This window comes from Nestor notabilis, unplaced genomic scaffold, assembly GCF_000696875.1.
Source record: "Nestor notabilis isolate BGI_N333 unplaced genomic scaffold, ASM69687v1 scaffold27574, whole genome shotgun sequence".
NCBI lineage: Eukaryota > Metazoa > Chordata > Aves > Psittaciformes > Psittacidae > Nestor > Nestor notabilis.
This window is the reverse complement of record NW_009926425.1, coordinates 1-10936: the sequence shown is the minus strand read 5'-3', so window position 1 is coordinate 10936 and position 10936 is coordinate 1. Positions and strand designations below refer to the sequence as shown.

At 40.9% G+C, this 10936-nt stretch overlaps 1 protein-coding gene across 1 annotated transcript; it reads right to left on the bottom strand.

Moving 5' to 3' along the window:
• Positions 1 to 676: 676 nt before the first annotated feature.
• On the bottom strand, positions 677 to 10017 carry MAGT1 (magnesium transporter 1). Its single transcript, XM_010013534.1, has 9 exons — positions 9848 to 10017; positions 8878 to 8995; positions 7924 to 8064; positions 7310 to 7450; positions 6897 to 6986; positions 5084 to 5147; positions 3063 to 3137; positions 2509 to 2599; positions 677 to 1267 (listed from the first exon to the last, which is right to left on the bottom strand). Exons 1-9 carry the CDS (start codon positions 10015 to 10017, stop codon positions 1252 to 1254), a joined length of 906 nt encoding a protein of 301 aa, XP_010011836.1. The 3' UTR covers positions 677 to 1251.
• Between the last annotated feature and the right edge of the window lie 919 nt (positions 10018 to 10936).

Here is a 10936-nt window from a genome sequence, read left to right as displayed (position 1 = left end):
TGTAACCCCTTCAGAGAGGGGAGAGGCAGAAGCAGGAGATAAAGGTCTCATCATATTTTCCTCTGACTAGTAACCTCCAAGGCCAGCACAGCCTATGGAAGGAAGTATTACTGATCAGGCTGTAAGATTTCCTGCAGTACCAGTGCTGAACTACACAACAGTTCGGGCTGAGGCACAATGTCTTCCACTCAAGACTCATTAAGGCAAAGTACTTTGTGAGATGAGAGAACAAAAGGAGAGAGCAAAAAGCACACGCATTGACGGTAAGGCTAACAAATCTTTCTGGGGGTAACAGTATCTATCCTGGGATTAGATACCTCTGCCCATTCCCACATCCTCTCCGAGGATACAGTCTCAGAGAAGATAAATGGAGAATGCAAGAACTTAAGACAGGGACCAAAAATCAAATACCTGGTGGCTTGTCAGGAGTCTGAGCAGGAACTTGAAAGCCAGTTGGCAACTTTTAACTCAGGCTACAGAGAGTTAGTTGCCTTTGGAGGTTTGGTTTCTATTTTTGAGAGGTTGAATGTTGCTCAGGGTGAGAATATTTTGTTTTGGCTCAGAGCCAGCGTTTGCAACTTAAATGTTGCAGTTTCAGCATTTGGCAAAGAAAGGTTTTAATGAATAATTGAATTAACTCAGTTCCGGCTGCTGAAAATTCTCTCTGTGAATCAGAATCTGTGGAACAACCTCCTGCATCATACAGCAGATAAGTACTCTTCTCAAGAATGAGATACAGCTCTAGGATATGCACATTCCACGTGGGAATCTGCAGTATGCTCCAGGGGCTGCACACAGACCAAAGGAAAAGATTTCCAGGTATATGAAGATGTTTTCTCAACCATGAAGAAGCATGACAGAGACACGATTGTCACCTGCTATGCACAAACAGGAAATAAAGTGACATGGGAAAAAGAAACATGGGGAACAGGTCACCCAACAGAATTTAAAGTACTGTTTCTAGTTAGTCTATGGACATGTAGTTCTAAGCATGAAGTTCTGAATTTCACTAGAAGTAGAGTTGTTTAAAAAGATGTAAAGCTTATGAAAAGAGATTGCATCTTAATGCTCTGTGTCCTTCAGAGCAAATTGCTTGTTACATGTAAGGCACTGCACGTCTTTGGTTCAGTGTTTAACTATCTCATTCAGTATAAAGAGAGGTAGCATGAACCATACATAATCAGCTCTTCCATTCCATTCCATGACGTTTCAGAGTCGCCACCTTTCTGATGTTACAGATTCTGGAATCCTTTAACTCATGAGGAAACTGCAGGAACAAAATAACAAACATTCTCATTAATAAGAAATGAGTAAGACACAAAAGGTGTGCAACGTCCCACTCAGCTTTCACATATGCCATGAAAATCCAAATGAGAAACAGGGCCTGATGCCACAAGCAGCCGTGGAGAATTTGCTTAAAAGCATCTTCTAGTAACTCAAAAGCAACGACAACTACATCTTACCTACAACAAAGTTAGCAGAAGTACTTAAGACCATTGCATAGACCAAAATAAAAGGTGACCAGTCATTAAACAGGGAATAAGTTCAGCTCTCTCCCAGTCTCGAGAAAAGTCCTTATGAAATAACAAGTTTGATAATTTAGATACTTTTAAGTAAGAACTGACTTCTCATAGAAAGGGGATGAAGTTGCCGATGGGATTAGTCTTCCAGACACATCAAACTCTGCAGAAGCTGAGATGTGACATGGTTTAGTGATGGCCTTGGCAGTCCTAGGGGTAACAGTTGGACGTGATGGTATTAAAGGTCTTTTCCAACCTCGTTGATTCTATGATACTAGGGTTAGAAGCTGGTCCCTCAGCATGTATCTACTTCTTCAAAATGCATAGAACCTAGTAAAACCACACAAGGTATCTATGCCAATCATACATATATTAAACACACAGTAGTGTTAGACTCTTTACAGACACAATCCCTAAATGTATGCAGCTTTAAAGCATCAGCCATCCTCCTTGTTCTCACAAATAAGGATTAATAATCAAGATGTATGAACACGGAGGAAAAGTAGAGTAGGGGAGACACTTGTTTTCAGTATAAATTAGCTGAGATGTCACTACGAAAACAGAAATATTTCATAGTATGTAATGGCATGAGGAGGAGACTACCACCATCTTCCCTTTGGCCAGACTGAAAAATGAGGCTATCCTAACACCACTGTTTCTGGTGATCATATTGACCAATATTGCTGCTCCTTAAGAAGCAAATGGAGCACTTTTAAAAGATTATTTCCCACCAAATTAGATTTCAGAAAAATATTCCCTTCTCCTATTTCACTGTTCTGGTTTACAGTAGTATCACCAGACGAGGTAGGAACGGATTCGTTCATAAGCATCCAGCCCAGATTAAGAAGCAAACCACACACAAACTTCCACGATCACTCTTCATTTTTAAGTCCTCATTTTACACACTTCCTTTAAAAAAAGTTTATGGTGGTGTAGCTGTAAGGGAATGCAGAGGAAAACAATGACTGAAGCAGCAGAAGAGACGTACCTGTATGGGTAGCCATGGTACTTAGATCTGAAGACAGATAGCAACCAGCTGAAGAACAACACCACCAAGCCAATACCAGCAATACACATAACTGCAGGAGATGCAGAACAAGACTCAGTTATTGTGACAGCTGTCCTGAACGCACCACAGCAACTGGGGTTTTCAAAAGCATTCTGTGACATTTACAGATTTGGCCAGATGAGACCTCCATTAAAGTCACTGAGAATAAGTAAATTAACACTCATTTTCTTTCAAACTCCTACTGTAAATCAATTTTATACCATTGCTTTTAAGAGAAACCAAGTCCCTTCTCTCCCTGAGTAGAAAAATGCTGCAAAGCATCTTTAGATCTCCCCACCTCCCAAAAGGACTTTGAGTTTATCCTGCAGTTTGTTAAGCGACTCCAAATGCTGCTGAAGAACAGAGCGATTCACTTCTGCTTAGAGCTGGGAAACGTACAAACCCCCCCAGTGCAACAGCATCACTATTAAATAGTGTATCAAAAATCTTTACTGAATACACCTCCTCTTTGAGGGAACAGTATCAGTACTTACTTTTTCTTTTCCCCACATCCATGTCAGAAGTAGCAGCTTCATGGAGGAAGACCATTCCTAAAGTAACACCACCATCTACAAACGCTGTTTAAGGCTAAATCAACAAGATAAATAGACTCAACATAATACACTCCTTCCAAATCTTATAAATTCAGCTCCCACATCATACCTAGGGGCTTAAAACTCACTGGAAAAATTAAAGACTTCCCCCAGAGCAGCAGCTGAGGGGGGAGACAACTGAAAGGCATTCATCAGGACAACTTTTAAGGGAAAACAGACACAAAGATTGTCTTGACACAAAATCAAAACCAGACATTTGTTATCGTAGCTTGTAATGAAGCAGGATTCCTTCCCAGAGAGCTCAGTCTGCTCCTGCTGCTGTTCTGCTCCACTGGAAATTCCCCAAAAGAACTCGACTTCTGCATTTTGCTCAGCTAATAGAATGAATAAATGCATGCAATATTTAAGCTAATAGGATATATTTCAAGTAGCAATATTTCAGTCTTAGAACTCTTCAATTAAAACAAAAATGAAGCTTGCACAGTTAAGGAAGCACAGACAACTTGCAGACAGTGTCTGCCTGACATTTGCAGAGAAGGAATCCCAGCAAAGCAGTGGATCCAGTGGAACAAAAGACATAATTGCTCAAGATTTCATTCCTTTTCCCTATAGATGCTCAGGATTGATTCTCCTCCTGAAATGAGAACTATTTATAATTGACTGCAGTGGGACCATTAAGAAACTTTTCCACTTCAGATGTAGTCTGCCTTCAGCACAAGAGAAAAGTGACTTCAACCTCCAGGAACCTGGCCAACCTCTACCATTTTAAATGCCTCCAGTAATGGGCAGATTGGTTCCATTAGGTGATGGATTGCAATCACACAAATTAACAGCCACAGTTTCTAAGTTGAATTCGACTGAGTGCATCAGAAGTACAGTAATAGTCAGAAAAAGATCAGAAGTTCCCTTCAAAATGGAGGTTTTAAGCTAAAAAAAGAAATATAGTGAAGTTCTTTTAACATCAGCGTATTTAAACGTCAATTGCTTACTCTATTTTATTACAAAAATCCTAATGCATCACTTGCTGAAACAGATTTTGAATAGATAAAACAAGAGAATGGGGAGAAATCAGCACAAGTCACTCTGTTAATGAAACACTGTTGTTGCAACCAAAGAGACTTGTTAATCATTGTCAAGCAGTCAAAAGGACAGGTAGTTTGTGTGAAGTTTTGAAATGATGTGCCTGTAGTAAGTCTGCTGTTCTGCATGCTCATGTACTGCAAAATGTAACCATTTGGGGCTGTGCAGCTGCAAGAAAGAACATTAAAGAAGATTAAAAAATCCTGAATAAAAGACAGAACAATGCACAGGCTGACACAGGCGATGGGACAAGAAAAGCTTGAGTCAGAGATGACTCAAGTTACAGGTGATGGATCAAAAACACACATGTGGGAACAGAAGAAAAGAACGTTGAATTTTAGAGTGTTCTTGTGACTCCAGAGAAACATTTTTACACAAAGGAGAAAGGCAGAAGCTCTCAAGCTGCAAGTTTCCACTTGCCTTTCTTGATGGCGTGGAAAAAATGCTGAACTGTTAGCATCAATGAGTGGTAAGATTGGAAGTAAATAAGGTAAGCAAAGAAAAGAAGAAAGATCAGTAACAGAGGAAGGAATTCAACACCAAAGCAAAAAGTAAGTAAGTGAGACTGGAAAGGTAAGAGACATGCACAGAGAACAGGGGCTATCCTGAGGAATCTTACAATTCCAGAGATCCACATCTTTAACCCTGTATTCAGTACAGTCATTAAACAAGGAAGAAGGTGATGAGAAAGCAGTAAACATTTTTCTCTTCAACTTAAAGATCACTGGCATAGAAAAAGCATAGCTGTCAACTCAGCAAGCTTCTGCATCAGTATTAGGTGACAGCTTCAAGCCTTGACAAAGCACACTCACAAAGAAGGCAGCAGCATAAGCTAACAGAAAACTCGTCACCAACCACATACTTCTCAGTAGGAAGGATACTAAACAGAAGAACAATGTGTGTTTCTGCCACAAATTGGGCTTGGCTGCTTCCATGGATATAGCTCTGTAAGAGACAAAGAGTAATTGAATTTAGAAAAGACTGGAGTCAACTTTGACATGATTAACAACCACTATAGGGCTCGGAACTGGGTGTTGCACTGCCTCTTTCTGGAGACAAACAGAAGTTGGAACATGAACAACTTCATCTGTTGACCATTGATTTGGGGGAGCTGTGTGAGCATCAAAAATCCTTCTATTAACAGGCACAATCAGCCCAAAGTACCATTCCGAGTGTAAGTGCAAGTGTAGCTACAACCTTCATGGTCCAGATCCCCTGTTCAGTAGGGCAAAATGTCATAATCATGCCCTCCTGCACCCACTGTGAGCCAAGTCTGATCCATTCCCTGACTTGGATTCTTAGGTTATGTACGTTGCTCCTCAGCTTAGGGTCAGTCTCTTCAATCTGGATGCAGACCCCACTCACTTGGCTCCAAGCGTTTGAAACCTTTTTCATGGCACACCAGGAAAAGGCACATCACTACCAGTAGCATTCCTCAGTCTCAGAAAGGCTTTAGGGATTATGTAAACAGAAGGAATAAAAGGAAGCATTTGAAGAAAACATTTAGCACATGAGAACTTGCACTCAGTAAGCTGGGCTGGTTTTACTTACCTTAATAGTTCACTAACCAACTGGGTTAACAGAAAATTTGCAGTTTGTGAAAGAATACCATTTCTGAATCCTTGAGAAGCAGATAAGCACATCCACATTTCATGGAAGAACATAGAGGGCCTGACCCACCTAATGAGGCAGGAAAGGGCATTTCACCAAATTAATTCCCTTCTGAGTACAATCCATGAGAAAAGCCAGGATGTGGTATGTAAGCACCTGGAGAGATGCAATGCTCTCGATATTCTGTCTGGTTTCAGAGTGTTTCACATTCTTTATTACATACAGAGCAGTTTGTTTCAAGTCATGTTAAAACTGTTTCTCCCAGGAATGAGATTTCATAAGACTAAGGTCACTAGACATTAATTTACCTCAAGACTCCCAAAGAAAGATGGTTTTATGTGGAAGTCATTACATGGGGTATGAGCTAAAAAGGCCAGATTCAACACGAAATTGCCTCAGCAATAGGACAGGTTAGCAAGTAAGACTCAAACAACTTTATTTTGCTGTCAGCAATTTAGAACTATCATGGTTCTTCCTCACTAGATACCAGTATACGGACAAGACAGAGAAAGGCAAATAAATGCTGAAAAGAAAACACAAAACCAAATAGGAATGGTTAAAAGACACATAGGAGGTCAGAGGAATGGAAGAGATCAGGTAATCTAAAATGATCTACCCTCAGAACCTAAGCAAAAAAGCACTGTCATTGTGCTTCCTCCAAAACACCTCTTTGCATTTTGAAGAGATGGAGAACAACAGGAAATGCTTACCTTAGGTTGTAAAGCAAGGAGGGCAACTCCTGCATCCAAATAACTTGTTAGCAAATGCTTTTAGTTACTCTGTATTCTGCCCTCTTTACCCTAGAGCATTATCTTAGTCCCTTCTTAGCTTTCTGTGATTCCTGGAATTATAAAAGTTTCCACACACCTCACTTTTACAAGTGTTTATTAGGAGAAGACAGATCCTTTCTGAACTAATCAACACATCTCTGCTTTGCCATGCTCACTGCAGGAGAGGTTAACCTCACTGGCATAGAAAGAAAAGAAGCCAAGAACATGATTTGCACTCTGACTTGCCTGTTTTCAGCCTTATCCTGTAGAAATACAACAAAAATGTAGAAAAGGAAGTGAAGAAAAGACTCACCATTTGTCCTGTATGAGGATTCTTATGAGCATAGGGTGGGCCTCTGATGTGGTTCCACATCTGGCCTGATGTCATTGCTAACACAAAACACTGAAAAGGAAAGAAGAAACACTATTTAATAAGGATTTATTATCTGAGGTTTTTACCCAATTTCTTTTCATTTCATACCAAAACATACTGCAATACAACCTTAGGCTAAGCATTGTCCTGCCTTTTATTTGTGTAAAAGGCATCCATTCAAGCACTAATTGAGCTGAAAAGACTGAGATCAAATAATATTAAACTACTAACAAGTAAAACTAAACACACCTCATTTTTCTCTACCAGGTTAAAGCATCTTTAAATACAAAAGCTTTTAAGGACTAGAACTGCTACAAAACTCATGCCAACAGGCAGCCAGGGGTTACACTCACCAAAGCAACAAAAGCCCAGCCAGTTTTGTTGTACAGAAAATCCAGGTTGCTTCCACGCAAATACACGAGGCCACTGATGACAGCCAGCAGCAGTCCTAACATCAGCGGCCCCGCATAGTTTGGTGGCCTTATCACACGAATCTGAAGTGAAAATAAGGTAAATTATCTTCCCTTATTGAGATTATACATTATGCCCACACTTCTGCTAACAAGAAATGGCAATATCAACACACGCATAATAATAATACATAATAAATCTGACTTGGGAAGTAAGTAATTCTTCTTGCCCTGCCACTGCAACTTTATTTCTATACACCCTTCCCTACTCAATAATTTAAAGACTGTTTTTCTTACACTAGAACAAAAAAAGGAGAAGGAAGAAGATGAGTTTTACCATCTTATCTAATAAAGAATTACACAACTATTAGAACGCAAAATGTAAGGAAACTGAAAAGGTGCAGTCATGTGCCCAAACCTGGATTTTGTAGACAAGAACTATTTAGAGTATCCAAGAGCAGACTGTTAGCCACAGACATGGACATATTTCCTAGCTGGAATCATACAGCAAGGGAGTGCTGCAGGGGTGGTGATGGGGAAAGCCTGTGCACACTTACGTTGACATCGGTTCTGTCGGCCACCCAGCGAGCGAGCTGCTCAGCTGCAAAGCCCCGCACTTGAAGCTCATACGTGTCACCCCGCTTCGGCTTCCCTTTAGCAGGGAAGTTAATGAAGGTGGGAGCAGAGTTCATGTTCAGCTGTAGTAAGAAAATTCACAGAAGATGCAGCATGAAAGGTCTGTTTAGTAACACAATTCTGTTCCGTTTATATCTTGCAACATCACCACTAAATCAATCCGAAAAAGTAACTATTCAATAAACAGATTTCATTGACATTAAAAACCAAGCAAAGGCAGCACACAGCAGCATTCCTGTATTTCTTACAATAATCCATATACTCCTGCTATTTCCCTTTCGTGCTCCATGCTGTCTTCTTTTAGCTCGGTCACTGGCTGTTCTGGAAGTCTTAGAAATAAATTGTTCCTTCTGAATAAGCTATTTTGTGTTTAAAAACACAACTGAGCATGATTCCTAAAAGAGATTGACATTTCTTTGGTAGTACTCAGATCTACAGCTACCAATCAAAAGATTCAGACCAGTTAAGAGGAGATTATAACAGGTGAAAGTACTTGCTTACAAAATACAGTTTCCTAACACTGCTTTTCCCATAGCATTCCAGATTTTTGAACCTGTTTCTTCTCTAAACACTACTTTTTGGAAAGAAATCTGCAAATAGGAATATGCACAATAATCTATAAAGGCCATAGCTTGAGGAAGGAATTTTTGATGTAATACTTTGGGAAAACTTAGTAAGAATAATAAGACATCCCTCTCCACTTCTCCAGTCCCAAAGCTTCCGTTTATTAAAGTACCATTGCCTAAATTGTGTAGCTTTTAAATAGGATTAACATCTCTTAAGAACAAGATGTTAAGGTTTGCAAAACTATATGAACTATTACTGTGATCTACGACTGGTTACACAGTGTCAATAGAAGAGCAAGAGGACATTACCATCTGAAACACATCTGAGCCTTCGTCAAAATCTACCATGGCAAAAAAAATCTTATTGGTAAATGCACTGGAGTATCGCCAGGAGTTTGCCAGAATCTGGTATTCCTCATCAGCTTGCCTGTAAAACACACCAAGTGAGAGGCTGTATCATAGGTTTGTTCACAACACAGGTTACAAAGCAGCTGAGGGAGCTGTAGCCACCCACTCCATTAGAGGGAGCACCACATGTGCCCTTGTATTCACTTTCTGGTGTTAAAGAAAAGGTTCAAGGCCAGAGACTCATCTAATAACAAAGTGAAGCATTTGGCAGCACTGATTTTTTAAATGCAAGTTTTGAGACCATGAACACAAGCAGTGGTAATTTCTAATTGAAATCTGAAATGGGACCCAGCAGCTCATCGTTTGCTAGCCCACAGAGCACCAAAATAAGCAGAGGTGTGCTCTCTTCTCCAGGTCAGAGGATGGGAAACCAATTCATCTCAACTAACTAGGTATAAAATTAATCTTTTACGGACCTCTGCCACCTCCAGATTAACACATGAAAGCCATACTATGGTTATTTACGATTATACTATGCTGGATCCTTCAGTAAGTGCAAATCAGCATCTTCATTAACAGCAACTTTCTGGCCAGCAGTAACGCTACAAACATTTCTCCAGCAGCTCATGACAGGGAGGTTGAGTTTTCCCCCTCCCTTTCCTCCCCCAGAAGCCCATCAGTGTGGGTATTGTTCCTGCAAAGCAGCAATTATTTTAGGAGGGAGATAAATAATTCATGACTATGTTGTTTTCTCACATACACGTTACTCATATATTCCCACACATCCAATTGCAAAGATAATCCTACTATAAATGTCTAGTGTAGTATATTCCTCCCATGTACAGGGAAGCTTTATCCTACACGTCAATTAATTCTGACAAAGCATAAGATGACTTTCAAGTTCTAATGTAGGACTAAATGGAGCCCGTACTTGCACACAACACACTGTCTGTGAGGCTGAAGAGCAGTGAACATCACAATCACCGAGTAATTTCTGGGTGGTGCCTTCACAAAGCGCCGAAATTTGTCTCCATTCATGCGAATAACGGATCTTTTACTGGTCCAGTCCATCAGCTGGTTCACTTTTTCTGATAACACCATCTGAAAGCAAAGTCAGAGAAACACTGTTGGGGTTCTGTCGCTTCGTGGGGTTTTCTGGTAGTCTCATAGTGCAACATTGAAGGGGTTTACATTTGACATAACAAACATCTGCACTGGATTTCATAAGAACACCAATCCAGGGTGTGATGCTTCAATCATTCTTGAAGGCATTTATAGATCATCCACTTCCAGCACTTTGTCTTTGAGCACCAGGTATCACACATGCTGGTAAAGACCGTCACCTCACTAGTACCTCCTCATGTCATCAGATTTCCTTCAGAGGTACCGACTGCCCAAATCACTCCACAGTATTTACTAGGTATTAAGCATCACACTCTGATTCAGCTTTCAAAACCTGGTGGCAGCAGGATCCGCGCTGGAGATGGAAGCACTCTGGGAGCGAGCTCAACATCTGACTTCCAGCACTGCTGGAAAAACCTGGATTCAGTCTGTATTTGAACTCAGGAGCACTCAACACTAACCTCTTCTTTAACAATGAGCCAACCACTTCTATACCATTATACAAACAAGTATTAGGTAAGTAATAATCCTCCAAATATTACACTTACCATAAACCACTTCCCTGGTCCTTACTAACACCCTTCTTCAGGTAAATACCTTCGGGTAAATAATAAACTACTCGCCTCTGACTTACAACCTACACCAGTATATACCGAGGGCCATTTCCAACCCTTGGAGTCAGGTGTGTGGCAATAAGGGTTTGATTACAGCCACAGCCCGCCGCCGCCACAGCTGGTGACAGCTCACCCGCGCCCTCCACCCGGCAGGAAGGCGACGCTCCTACAGTGCCTTCTGCAAGGACAGAAGGTCTGGAGCTGACGGCACTCGACAACGCACAGCGGGTGAGAACAGTGCGACTCCAAGAGCCGCCCGCTCCGCTCGGCCCCCGGGCGCGCCC

Excerpts from the sequence above, each read along its gene's own strand:
- MAGT1 (XM_010013534.1), bottom strand. The coding sequence starts at position 10,017 with ATGGTGTTATCAGAAAAAGTGAACCAGCTGATGGACTGGACCAGTAAA. Across the intron at positions 8,996-9,847 it reads AGACAGTGTGTTGTGTGCAA|GCAAGCTGATGAGGAATACC; the intron begins GTACGGGCTCCA and ends TGTGTTTTACAG. Across the intron at positions 7,451-7,923 it reads CCGACAGAACCGATGTCAAC|ATTCGTGTGATAAGGCCACC; the intron begins GTAAGTGTGCAC and ends TTTTCACTTCAG.